The sequence below is a fragment of the Dendrobates tinctorius genome, unplaced genomic scaffold, assembly GCF_039654945.1.
Source record: "Dendrobates tinctorius isolate UK_male_01 unplaced genomic scaffold, ASM3965494v1 ptg000035l, whole genome shotgun sequence".
NCBI classification, from domain to species: Eukaryota; Metazoa; Chordata; class Amphibia; order Anura; family Dendrobatidae; genus Dendrobates; species Dendrobates tinctorius.
In genome coordinates, this window is record NW_027361703.1 from 16,169,240 (window position 1) to 16,183,421 (window position 14,182).

Consider the following 14,182-nt stretch of genomic DNA (forward strand, 5'->3'; position numbering starts at 1 on the left):
AAGCTGCTTAGCGGCCGTGATCTGACGAGGGCATGCAAATTCAGCTTAGAATAGCTGTTGACAGAGGTTTGGTCACGGGAGGGACGAAAAATCCGTCTACTGGGATTTCTATGTTCCGGAAGAGATCCTTTTGTCCGAAGCTTTGTCCAGGATGTTATCCAGGACAGGCTTGAACACATAGTGGCCCTGGAAGGGGATGGCGCACCATTTGGAGATAAGTCGCCTCCCTTAGGATTTTAACCAGGGCACTTCTCTAGAGGAGTTAGAAAGGACGGCTGCTTTTGCGGCTACCCAGACCTGGCGAGAGCAGTCACGCTCAGCCTAGAAGAGCCGGTGCATTAAAGAATTCCCCGAGACCTGCGAATTACAGGCTGGTCTTCCGCCCTGGTCTCAAGTTGTTTAGCGACCGCCAGCGGAAGCATCGGCTAAGAACCTCGTCGCCTTCTGCAGTAGGGGTAGGGCGTCAGGTATCTTCCCCCCCCCCCCGAGTCTGTGCGTAATCATAGAGACAGGGCATGTGAAAGCGATATTAGCTTCTAGCATATTTGTAGAAGTGTCCCAGGACTTCCTTGATAAGCACTCAAAAATATAAATATATATTGCTCTCGATCCATAGGATCTTTGAGCTGGGAGGAGCCCTCAAAGGGATAGGTTTTTTTTTTTTAGGGAGGCCTCCTTTTATGGAGGATCAGATTCTGTACGTTCTCGTGTACAGGACACCTTCTTTGGGCTTCAGCCTGACATCTCGTCCTGTACCGTGTATTTAACTTCTTTCTCCTCCACCCCTATGGTGCTCTTAACCATACTGATTAGCTCACCCATATTCTTGGAACCAAGTGATATTTTTTGTTCCCTGGTTTTAGGTGTGGACGTGGAAGAGGAACCCTCAATCTCCCGAGCGTCCTCTGAATCCGAGGACTGAATTTCGCCTGAGTCCAAGTCAGATTCTATCGGAGCTTTCCTCCTCCTCCTAGAGGGAGGCGGTCTGGGAGAAGGGAGCCATGGAGGAGTGAACCTCCTGTATTATGAGGGATTTGATGCTATCCAGGAGAGAGGGCTGCTCAGTGCGGAGGACCTCTCCGTACAGGAGGGGCAGAGCTTTCCCCGTATGTCAAGGGAGTCTGGCAGTTCCTCATAGGGTCAGAGACCTTTTCTCCCCATATTAGAGAGAGGTATGCTACGCCATTTTAGTAAATAAATGCTGGATAGCCAGGGCCGACGCCTGCTACTTACAGTAGGAGGGGGTACGCTGGGCTCCACCAACGCAGAGAGAGAGAGCTTGTCACCGTCCATGCCGTCTACAGTCAGTGTCAGACAGGTGTCTTACCTGGTGATCTCTTCACCCGGACCTTGAAAGATCGAGGGTCCAGCGTTGTTTGTGCACCTCCTCCACACTTTGGCCCAATGGGGAGAACCACATGAGGATGCCCAAGAATGTATCCGCCGGTCCAGGAGTAACGCGCCCCCCGGCGCGCGCTCCACCGTGGAACGCATAGGGACAGACCGGAAGTGACGCGCGCCCCAGTGGAAAGCCCAGTAACGCCCGAAGTGGAGGAACGCCACCCCCGGCCAGCGTGAGCCCCCAGGAACCGGCAGCACGGAGGAGGAGGAAGCCGGGGAGCTATCTGGAGGCCCCCGGCGCGCACATCACCGCCTCGCTTTACTCCCGAAGGAGGTGCAGGAGAGGCGGGAGAGTCCCGAGTCCCACCATGCAGGCGGAGACGGGAGCAGCCACCTGAGGAGAGCAAGGCCCCCGACCTCGGCTGCCCGGCATTTGACAGGTATCCCAGCTGGTACTGGCCGTGGGGTGCTCCCGATCGCCGGCCACGGCAGCACCATCGTAGACCTCTTCATGCCCCATAGGGGACAGGAAAACACTGGTGGTTGCAGGAAGGGGAGGGGTATTTAACCTCTTTGTGTTCCTGTCCCCTATTAGGGCGGGGAAGGCATCCTCTAATGTAGCTGTCGTGGAAGGTGACTGGAGAAATGTCACATAAGCCTGGGAAAGAAAATTATTTCTTTATGTAAGAAAAGTAAAGGCTGCAAGAAGATCAGCAAAGATTTACTTATCAGTCAGAATATTGTAGAAAATGTGATGCAAATAAAATTTACATAGATGAAACTGCAACCACATAACAGACATCTCACAAATTACAGAGACTTCTTATGGGACTGGCTGAAGAATATCGCCATGCAACTTAACTGCAGTTAGCTAAACAAGTAGAAGGCAAAACTGTGAGGTTCCCCGTGACACAATACGGTGTACACTGCAGAGGATGGCATGCATGGGTGTCATCCACAAAGGAAGCCTCTCAAAAAACCCATGCAAAAAAGTAATACAATCTGCCAGGGGCGATGCAGAAAGATATGAACACTACTGGGACTCTATACATTGGAGTAATGAGACCAAGATAAATGGTTTTTGAACTGGTTGCTTCAAAATTGTATGGCATCACAAAGGTAAGGAGTACTAAGAAAAATTCAAGGTGCCTACAGTGAAACACGGCGGTGGCAGTGCTCTTTTGTGGGGCTGCATGAGTGCTGCTGGTACTGGGGAGCTACATTTCATTGATGGCATCATGAATTCACTGATGTACTGCTACATCTTTAAAGAGAAGATGCTACCATCCCTTGGTAGACATGCACTGCTCCAAAAAGACAAATTACCCAAAACACACATTTAAGGCCCCTGTTGCATTTTTGAAGAACAGGGTGAACGTTAATTAGTTGCCAAGTATGTCTTCTGATCTGAACCCAATTGAACACCTAAATTAAAAGTAAGCCAGCTCACCAGCCACCTGCGCATATTCTCGGAACCCCGTGCAGACAAACGTGGTAATGAACAAGGCAAAGGAAGAATTGGTTCCAGCTGCGTATAAAATCCTTTTCTTCTTTATTGAAAAAACGTATTAAAATGCACAAACAGCTTATGCACTTTCCACAGGTGCCATAACAGACAGAGGCTACGCGTTTCGACCTTGAAATGCGCAGCCTCTGTCTGTTATGGCACTTGTGGAGAGCGCATAAGCTATTTGTGCATTTTAATACGTTTTTTCAATGAAGAAAAGGATTTTATAAGCAGCTGGAACCAATTCTTCCTTTGCCTTGATCAAATAAATTAAACACAACCTGAACATTTTGTAAAGAAAGTTATATTATTAATCTTACTTTCATGTTATGGCTTGAAAAATGTTCCATATTCTTTTTTAATAATAATAATAATAATAATAATAATAATAATAATAATAATAATAATAATACTAAAATTTCTATAGCGCCAACATATTCCGCAGCACTTTACATTTCAGAGGGGACATGTACACAGACGATAGACATTACAGCATAACAATAATCACATAGATCATAACAGATACCAAGAGGAATGAGGGCCCTGTTCGCAAGCTTACAATCTATGAGGAAAAACGTAGACACGAAAGGTGGGTGGTAACAATTGTCCTGATTGTATGGACCAGCCATAACGTTAAGTGTGTATCAGTACAGACACAGAGGGCTAATGGATGCATAAAGCATGTGGGAACAAGATGTGGGGAACCTGGTTATGGTAAATCTTTAGACTATGCCACACAGGGATAGATTAGGTTAATGCGCTGAGGCGATAGGCCAGTCTGAAAAAATGCGTTTTCAAGGCACACTTAAAATTGTGGGGATTGGGGACTAATCGTATTGACCAGGGAAGTGCATTCCAAAGAATTGGCGCAGCACGTGTATAGTCTAGGAGACGAGAGTGGGAGGTTCTGATTATTGAGGATGCTATCCTCGGGTCATCAACCGAACAGAGGGCGCGGGTAGGGTGGTATACTGAAACAAGTGAGGAGATGTAGGGTGGTGCTGAGTCATGGAGAGCTTTGTGGGTGAGGGTAATAAGTTTGTACTGGATTCTGGTGTGGATGGGTAGCCAGTGTAATGACTTGCACAAGGTAGAGGCATCGGTATAACGACTGGTGAGGAATATGATCCTGGTTGCAGCATTCAAGACAGATTGGAGGGGGGAGAGTTTGGTAAGAGGGAGACCGATTAGAAGAGAGTTACAATAGTCGAGGCGAGAGTGAATAAGAGAAACAGTAAGAGTTTTTGTGGAGTCAAAAGTAAGAAAAGGTCAAATTTTAGAAATGTTTTTGAGGTGCAGATAACAAGAGCCAGCCAATGATCGGATGTGGGGGGCAAAGGAAAGCTCGGAGTCAAGTATGACCCCAAGACAGCAGGCATGTTGCAGGGGAGTAATAGTGGAACCACACATGGAAATGGCAATGTCGTGTATAGGTACATTAGTAGCAGGAGGAAACACAAGGAGTTCTGTCTTTCACAGGTTCAGTTTCAGATATAGTGAGGACATGATGTTAGACACAGCGCTTAGACAATCGCTGGTGTTTTCTAGAAAGGCAGACGTGATGTCAGGAGAAGAAGCGTATAATTGGGTGTCATCAGCATAGAGATGGTATTGGAAACCAAATCTACTGAGTGTTCGACCAATAGGGGCAGTGTACAAAGAGAAGAGGAGGGGGCGTAGGACTGATCCTTGAGGAACCCCAACAGTAAGGGGAAGATGAGAGGAGGAGGAGCCAGCAAAAGATACAGTAAAGGAGTGGTCACAGAGATAGGAGGAGAACCAGGAGAGAATGGTGTCCTTGAGGCCAATGGAACGGAGCATAGTGAGGAGGAGCTGATGATCCACAGTGTCGAATGCTGCAGAGAGATCCAAGAGAATTAGCATGGAGTAATGACCATTTGATTTAACTGTTAGTAGATCATTAGAGACTTTAGTGAGGGCAGTTTCAGTAGAGTGTAAAGAGCGGAAACTGGATTGGAGAAGGTCGAGAAGAGAGTTATCAAAGAGATAGCGGATAAGACGGGAGTGGACCAGGCGTTCCAGGAGTTTAGAGATGAAGGGAAGATTAGAGACAGGTCTATAGTTAGCGGCACAGTTTTGGTCGAGGGATGGTTTTTTAAGTAGTGGATGTATGATGGCATGCTTAAATCTTAAATGAGGAGGGAAAGATACCAGAAGAGAGAGAGAGGTTAAATATTTTAGTTGGGTGAGGGGTGACAGCAGGGGAAAAGGACTGGAGATGTGACGAAAGTGGGTCACTGATGCAAGTGGTTGGGCGAGAAGATGCAAGGAGACTGCTTACTACTTCTTCTGTGACTGGTTCAAAATCAGAGAGTGAGCTAAATGCAGTGGGGGAGGGAGGACAGTGCATGGTATGAGGTGATTTTTTGTCAAAATGCAAAATGTTTTTGTATTCAGTAAGAAATTGATTAAAATTTTACTTTTCAAAGGGGGTGTACTCATTTATGCTAAGCACTAGATACAGAGGTATATATCATTTCATTGTTTAACAAAGTAACTTCAGACACAGTATCATCAAGAATGAGAAGTACTAGATATGTATACAATTGTTTTGTATTAATGCAATGGAGGAAACCTCTCAAATGACAATCACGGCTGAAAAAGTCTGTTTCGGAATGTTAGCAATTAGTACGGTATCTGCAGCTACTGCAACATGCACCTTTTGTTTTCCTCAAGCTTACCAGGCATAATGACATCTGAGAAACCCAGCTTTCTGGTCACTGAGACCCCACGGGTAAACACTGAAGAGTAATCTCTTCTAATTTGCTCAATGTCTCCATGAAGCAGCTGAAGGGAAACTGCCAAGCCTGGAATAAAAGTGAGAAAAAGGGCTCAGAAGTGAGGCATTCAGGAGACATTCTGAGGCTATTTACAGCTTTTTATGTGGAACTCTGCAAATTTAGCATAACTCATCAAACAGTCGGTATCTTGTTGAATTCCTTTTTAAAGTACTGATATCACACACATATTTTACTTCTGATTTACATTAGCTGAGGATGTGTACACAATTTATATATTAGTGCCTCAATTAACTTTATTGTTCAGTTTCTAAAGAAAAATAGAAAATGCAAATGGAGAATAATCTTAAAATTCATACTTTAAAAAAAATGGAAAATTGTGATCCCTTGAATTTTGTCCTCCTGAAGATACGCTACCATCCTCTACTAGCCCATAGCTGAAGTCTTGGCTGTTTATGACAACCCAGCAACATGGTTACATGCCAACTGACAACTATAGGTGACTGCAGATAATCCATTTCATTCATAATGAAGGATCAAACAAAAAAATGTTAATCATGTTTGTGATAGAAGGAAATGTTAATCGTGTTTGTGATAGAAGGAAATGTCTACATTAAAGGAGACCTGATACCAGCAAAAATGTTTATAACTACAGGTATGGGCTTAATCTGCAGGTTACTAGCGTATCCAACGAGCCCGGCGAACACTGCGCGGAGAAAATGAACGTACTACCCCCGCCACTGACTGACAGCTGACTCCACTGTGCAGCCAATATGAAGGGGGGGGTGGGACGGTTACAACTGCAGTTCTGTATACTCAGAGCGGTGACTGAACCCGCATCACCCCCCAAGACAGAAACCAGAGCTCTGCCGAGGGGGAATTAAGTTAATTTTCTCTCCAGCAGCATTCGGCTATGTGGAGGTGGTGGGCAGGTTAGTAATTAACCAGCAGATTAACCCCATACCTGCAGGCTCAGAGTTTTTGCTGGTGACAGGTTCCCTTTAATCTTACAGTAACACTAAGGCCTATTGTGTTACCATTTACGTGAAACCACACACAAGATTTGAGCGAGAAACACACAACAAGCTGCAAGTTCTAGATTACTAGAAACACATTTTGCCTTTTGAATTAGGCCTTGAACTGACATGGGAGCTATGCTTGGCTACATTCTCTTTATCCAGGTCAAGGTTTTTTGTTTTGTTTTTACCATGGGCCTAAAAACAAGCAGGTAGGTAGCTGCAACCTATCTGCCCATTGTGCCCAGTGCCAATCTCTGCCACCACAGAGGTCACAGACTGTTCCTGCCAGAGATTCAGCACCTTCTGCTGAAGTCACGTTGACCAAATACAGGCTTTTTTTTTTCCACTATGCTTATTGATGGGGTGTGACTGCTGATGTCATGCTGATTGACAGCCGCCTCCCACAAGTTAGGAAACTTGGAGCTGGCTGTCAGTCAACATGACAGCTGCTCTGTTAACCTTGAACAGCTGAATCGCTTGCAGGAGAAGTCAACGACTGCTAAGTGCCGATGCTGGGTAGAAAAGCCAGGTAGTTAGTAACGACTTGCCTGTCAGCTTTTAGGCCAATAGTAAGAAAAAAAAATAGTTCTGGACAGCCCCTTTAAGTCAGATGTTTGTTTATCCTCTCTAGGGAATATGAATAATAATAATAATAATCTTTATTTTTATATAGCGCTAACATATTCCGCAGCGCTTTACAGTTTGCACACATTTTCATCACTGTCCCCGATGGGGGCTCACAATCTAAATTCCCTATCAGTAGGTCTTTGGAGTGTGGGAGGAAACCGGAGTACCCGGAGGAAACCCACGCAAACACGGGGAGAACATACAAACTCCTTGCAGATGTTGTCCTTGGTGGGATTCGAACCCAGGACCCCAGCGCTGCAGCCTTGCTAACCACTGAGCCACCGTGCTGCCCGAAAAAGAATGAAAAAGAATCTTTACTAGGGTTCAGAGACCATTGTTCTGAAAATCCTGACGACATGTAGCATTGATCTTAATGGTATACATTTGCAACACTATTAATTTAAAAAGCTCTCCACAGTTTTTTTTATTGTGTTTTTACTACAAGTGTGTATGTAGTGAGTGTATTAACATACCAGTAGCTGTCTTCTGCTGTTTCCAACACCGCTTCACTCCTCTCTGGGATCCCGTGACTGCATATGTGACGTGCCAGCTCACACAGAATCTTCTGTGTAGACCAGAGGTTACTTTCTCAATATAAGTCTATGAGACTCAGGTCATTGAGAAAGTGAACTCCGCACCGCTGAGAAGATGCTGTGTGAGCAAGCAGGTCACAAATTATACAAAAAAAAGAAGTTTGAAATGACAATTTTTGACAAGTGTGCATTCCACACACACACACACACTCATGATTGTTGACAGGTAGGGCAATAAAAAAAATTAAGTGCTCCTTTAAGACTATGACACAAGATATTCTGTTTCTAACGTCAGAAAGATGGTCACAGACATGAAATGAGCAGCTAAGTGTTTGGCAGAAGTTATTTCACTTATCTCCACCATAAACATTCATGTTAGTCTGAGTGCATATATTCACATGAGAAAAAAAGGGGGGAAAGTTGCTGCCAGATCCCTCAGGCAACCATGTATACTGCTAAAAAAATAAAGGGAACACTTAAACAAAACAATGGAACTCCAAGTCAATCACACTTCTGTGAAATCAACCTGTCCAGTTACGAAGCAACACCGATTGTGAATCAATTTCTCCTGCTGTTGTGCAAATGAAACAGACAACAGGTAGAAATGATAGACAATTAGCAAGACACCACCTGTAAAGGAGTGGTTCTGCAGCAGGTGACCACGGACCATTTGTCTGTTCTCATCCTTTTTGGCTGTTTTGGTCACTTTTACATTTTGTCAATGCTTTCACCTTTAGAGGTACAATAGCATGAGGCAGTGTCTACAATACAACCCACAGAAGTAGTGAAGCTCATGCAGGATGACACATCAATGCGAGCTGTGGCAAAAAGGGTAGCTGTGTATGTCAGCACAGTGTGCAGAGTATGGAAAAAATATCAGGAGACAGGCCAGCACACCAGGAGACGTGGAGGGGGCAACAACCCAGCATCAGGACTGCTACCTCCTCCTCCTCTGTGTAAGGAGGAACAGGAGGAGCAGTGCCAAAGCCCTGGAAAATGACCTACAGAGGTCACTAAAATCCATGTGTCTCAAACTGTCAGAAACAGACTCCATGACGGTGGTATGAGAGCCCGAGCGGACATGGATGTTCTGCTTACAGCCCAACACCGTGCACTGCAATTGATATTTGCCAGAGAAAATCCAAGATTGGCAGATTTGACACTGGCGCCCCGTGCTCTTCACAGATGAGAACAGGTTCACACTGAGCACATGTGACAGACGATGAGAGAGTCTGGAGAAACAGTAGAGAAAGTTCTGCTGTCTGCAACATCCTCCAGGATGACCGGTGTGGCATTAGGTCAGTAAAGGTGTGGGGAGGCATTTTTTAGTGGGCCGCACAGCCCTGCATGTGCTCGCCAGAGGTACCCTTACTGCCAATAGGTACCACGATGAGATCCTCAGACCCATTGTGAGAGCAAATGCATGTGCAGTGGGCCCTGGGGTCCTTCTGATGCATGACAATGCTAGGCCTCACGTGGCTGAACTGTGTCAGCAGTTCCTGCATGATGAAGGCATTGATACTATGGGCACAGCGGTCTGAGCGGGTAAGCAGCCCTCATCACCATCTGGCATTCTTTACTCTCCACATTATACACTAATCACTTTAATATCTTATTTTTTTGGTAATTATTTATGCCAGCTTGGTGTGTGTGTGTTTTTTGCCACTAGGCTGTTTGTATCCCATCCATCTTGGGACTTGATACACTCTGTTTTACTGCAGGGGCATAGTTGCAATATTTTTTACTGGGTACTTGTCAGTTTATTCAGCATTGCCATCTATTTATTTCTAATTATTTGACCCTTACCTTTTACTGTACCTGTGACTTATGGCATCATACCCCTTTTGTGCAATATTTACCTATTTGGCTGCCATTGTGACCATGCATTATACCTAGGTACTTAATTTCCCATCCACCGCCCATTTTTTCTGTTGAGAGATTTGTCATGTCATTGTCTTATTCCTATCATGTTAATAAATATTTAAAATTATGTCGTGCCTCCTCAATATAGGCTTATTATTCTTCTTAAAGGTCACACGACAATCGTTAAGCTGTGTGGTCATGTTGCGTTTTTTTAAGCGTTTCCGCCGCGTTTTTGCGGCGGTGGCAACACTTAAACACTTCAAAAACACATCCCCATGCAATCCTATGGGATTCCGCAGTTGCTATGCCCATGCTGCAAATTTTACCGCTGCAGAATCGCATAGCGGTAAAATCCGCAGCATGCCATAGGATTGCATTGAAACACTCACTTTACGCATGTTGCTATGCCCACCATGCGTAAAGTGAGCGTTTCTTGTGCGGATGGTACCCAGGGTCTGGAGGAGAAGAGACTCTCCTCCATGCCCTGGGTACCATATTTCAGTAAAAAAATAGAATTAAAATAAAAAATAGGGATATACTCACTTTCTGGCGGCCCCCGGAGTCCTCCCCGCCCTCAGCGGTGCTGGCGACATCTTACGTTCCCAGGGATGCATTGTGCAAATGACCTCTGATGACCTAGCGGTCTCGCGAGAGGTCATTGTCGCAAGGCATCCCTAGGAACGGATGATGCCGGCAGCGTGGCTGACAGGCGGGAGCGCTCTGGTGGCCGACAGAAGGCGAGTATATCCCTTTTTTTTTTTTTTTTTATTATTTTTAACATTCTATTGATGCTGCATCAATAGTAAAAAGTTGGTCACACTTGTCAAGCACTATGCTTGACATGTGTGACCAACCTGTCAAGCAGTTTCCCAAGCGATGATTCAAATCGCTTGGAAAAGCGCAAGCATTCTGCAAGCTAAAAACGCTTGCAAAACGCTTGTGTTTTGCGGGAAAACGCATGCGGTTTACCTGCGGCAGGGAGTTGCAGAAATGCTGCGGACATTACCGCAGCATTTCTGCAACGTGGGCACTTAGCCTTACTGGTATTTCTATTTAAATACTCATCAGGACCATGCCCAGGTGTTGCAGGGAGGTCATACGGGCTCGTTTATGCCCCACACACTACTGAGCATCATTTGCTTGTCTTCAGGCGTTTCCACTGAAGTTGGATCAGCCTGTAATTTGATTTTCCACTTTGATTTTAAGTATCATTCCAAATCCAGATCTCCATGGGATAGTAATTTTGATTAATATTGATCATTTTTATGTTTTATTGTTCGCAATGCATTCCACTATGTAATGAATAAAGATTTGCAACTGAAATATTTCATTCAGTGATATTTAGGATGTGGTATTTTTTTTGAGCAGTGTATTTCCTGCAGGACAAAAAAAGATTATCAAACTATAATTTCCACCACTTAAAGTTGTCCAACCCCGAAAAGCAAAACATTTTTTAAGCTCATTTGTGTTGTATTGTGATATACAACACCCCTATTTTTGTTTCTGCCTTTCGTTCCTCCCAAATGTCACTTCATTCCCCGGGCCCACTTAGGTTATCTCCAGCTCTGCCAAACTTGACAGCTCCCTGTGCTTTACATCTAACTTCACAGCCAGAGCTGGCACTGCCTGGCCTCAGTGTTCAGCCCCGCCCTCTGCCCCCTCACTACACTCTCTTCGGCTGACAGTAATCTGCCCCTTCACTAACATCTGTCATCACTCAAGTACTGGAAACAAAGCAGTGTCCTGCATCCTCATCTATGGAAAGAAGTACAATCACTCCACATCACATCCACAGTGGTGACAGAGATTCATATGTCCTCATGTCAGGAGGGAGGGATGGATGAGGAAGGGATAGATGGCTGGATGGATGAGGGAGGAATGGATAAGGGAGGGATGGATAAGGGAGGGATGGATAAGGGAGGGATGGATAAGGGAGGGATGGATAAGGGAGGGATGGATAAGGGAGGGATGGATAAGGGAGGGATGGATAAGGGAGGGATGGATAAGGGAGGGGTGTATGGCTGGATGGATGGCTAAGGGAGAGATGGATGAGGAAGGGATGGATGGATGGATGAGGGAGGAATGGATGAGGGAGGAATGGATAAGGGAGGAATGGATAAGGGAGGGATGGGAGGGATGGATAAGGGAGGGATGGATAAGGGAGGGATGGATAAGGGAGGGATGGATGAGGGAGGGATGGATGAGGGAGGGATGGATGAGGGAGGGATGGATGAGGGAGGGATGGATGAGGGAGGGATGGATGAGGGAGGGGTGTATGGCTGGCTGGATGGAAGAGGGATGGATGGCTAAGGGAGAGATGGATGAGGAAGGGATGGATGGATGGATGGATGGATGGATGAGGGAGGGATAACTGGCTAGATAGATGAGGGAGGGATGGATGGATAAGGGAGGAATGGATGAGGGAGGGATGGATAGCTGGCTGGATGGATGAGGGAGGGATGGATAGCTGGCTGGATGGATGAGGGAGGGATGGATAGCTGGCTGGATGGATGAGGGGGGGATGTCTGGATGGATAGATGGATGCACACAGCACATTATACTCTCCTATGTAGAAGCCTATTCCTTCCTGGTACTTCCAATCAGTTGAGTCATTCCCTTGCTGCCTCATACTGTGTGCTGCACTGGGGGCTGGAGCATGAGGGGAAGGGTCTGGCAGAAACTGGGGGTGTTTAAGAGGAGTCTCTGCCAGACAAGAAAACTCTATTCGATAAGTGAGCAGCTCCTCCAGAATCAGAAGACAGCTGCTCACCAGACTAAGGGCCCCGTCACACATAGCAATCTCGCTAGCGAGATCGCTGCTGAGTCACAACTTTTGTGACACAACAGTGATCTCACCAGCGAGATCGCTGTGTGTAACAGCGATCAGCGACCGGCCCACCTGCCGGTATCGCTGATCGCTGCAAGAAACCTCTGGACATTTTTTTTCGTCGCTGATCTCCCGCTGGCCAGCACGCATCGCTGCGTGTGACAGGCGGGAGACCAGCAATCAGCTGTAAAATAATAAAAAAAATAAAAGATATTGTTATTCTCACCTTCCGACGTCCCGCGCAGCATTCCCGCCTCTCTCCACGCTCCGGTCCCAGTAATCCTTTGCAAGAATGACCGCGAGACTTCGCGATCCCGCGAGAACGGACGTCATCGCGGTAATTCTCGCAAAGGATTACTGGGACCGGAGCGTGGAGAGAGGCGGGAATGCTGCGCGGGACGTCGAAAGGTGAGAATAACAATATTTTTTATTTTAATTCTATTTTTGACATGAATATGGCATCAGCGCTAACGAACACAGCGCTGGTGAAGCTGTCTGTTTGACAGCTCACCAGCGATCACATAGCGACTTACCAGCGATCCTGACACGTTGATATCGTTGTCGGGATCGCTGGTAAGTCGCTATGTGTGACTCCAGCTTAAGTGTGATACCTAGGACACCATGCAGAATGCTGACAGGGAGTAAATTACAAATGCCATTCTGCAGCCTAGGTACTCACAGAAATTATACAGAAAGCCCAGACAACCCCTTTAATGTGACAAAACTTACTGCTAGGAAGAAGAGATTGTTGTACCCCATTTATAATGATTCCATTACATGAAACAAGTTGTAATAAAATAATTGAACTTTACATTTTAGAGAAAATCAAGGTAATCAAATTTTATTGTTGATCACAAACATACAGTTTTTCCAATTAACATAACTGAGATTGTGTTTCTGCAAACTTCTGAATAATTTAAGAAAAAAAAGTACCGGAATAACTGAACGGTGAAATGACAAAATGAGAGAACAGTTGAACGCAACCTATTTTCTCAGAGTAGTAATGAATAAATGTAGTGGGAAATATAAAACACGCAGACCCAAAACACTATATTCTGGCCTATGGTCAAATATAATAAAGCAAAGGAAGTTTACATATGCAGTATGTGTTAATATCAACTGACTTGACAATATAAACATAAGTTGCAGACTTATGCACGCATGGTCATTATAGCTATGATCCTAAGAGTAGAGTGCAGAATGAAAATATCCTACTATTTTATGCATACAGCTCATATGAAGATCAATGTGTATCTATCGTTACAGACTACAACACAAAAATAAGTGTGTAGTATAGAAAAGTTTAACACATTACTGCAGAATCAAACAGTAGGAAAGAAGACAAATGGAAGAAGAAAAACATTCAACTACAGGAACCATGCAAATGGTCTCTTCAGAGAGGAAGAGGACTAGAACTCTAGTGCCACCTATTGAAAGTAGCAATCCTAGAAGTCAATGTCTATCCTTTAATAAGCCTTGTCACATGACTTAGGATAAAAGCCAAACCGGAATCTCAATTTGCAGACACTGAATTTTGGGGTACAGCCCCTCGGCAGTGCAAAGTGTGAGATCTGGTTTGGCTGGGTGAGAGGCTTCTAACCAGGATCCAAGAGGTAACGTTTCTCATTGTGGAGAGCGACAAGCCAAGCCTGGCGTGCCAAGGTGAGGAGACTATTAAGTCTTGCGAGGCTTGGCTTCAGGTAGCC

General features: G+C 45.3%; 1 protein-coding gene across 5 annotated transcripts in view; it reads right to left on the bottom strand.

Moving 5' to 3' along the window:
- Positions 1-14,182, bottom strand: part of DOCK4 (dedicator of cytokinesis 4) — a 505,372-nt gene that overhangs the window by 251,073 nt on the left and 240,117 nt on the right. For all 5 annotated transcript variants that reach the window (XM_073573298.1, XM_073573297.1, XM_073573296.1 and 2 more), the window contains exon 13: positions 5,551-5,676. In XM_073573298.1, the coding sequence (XP_073429399.1) occupies positions 5,551-5,676 (126 nt within the window). The remainder of the gene's footprint in view (positions 1-5,550; positions 5,677-14,182) is intronic.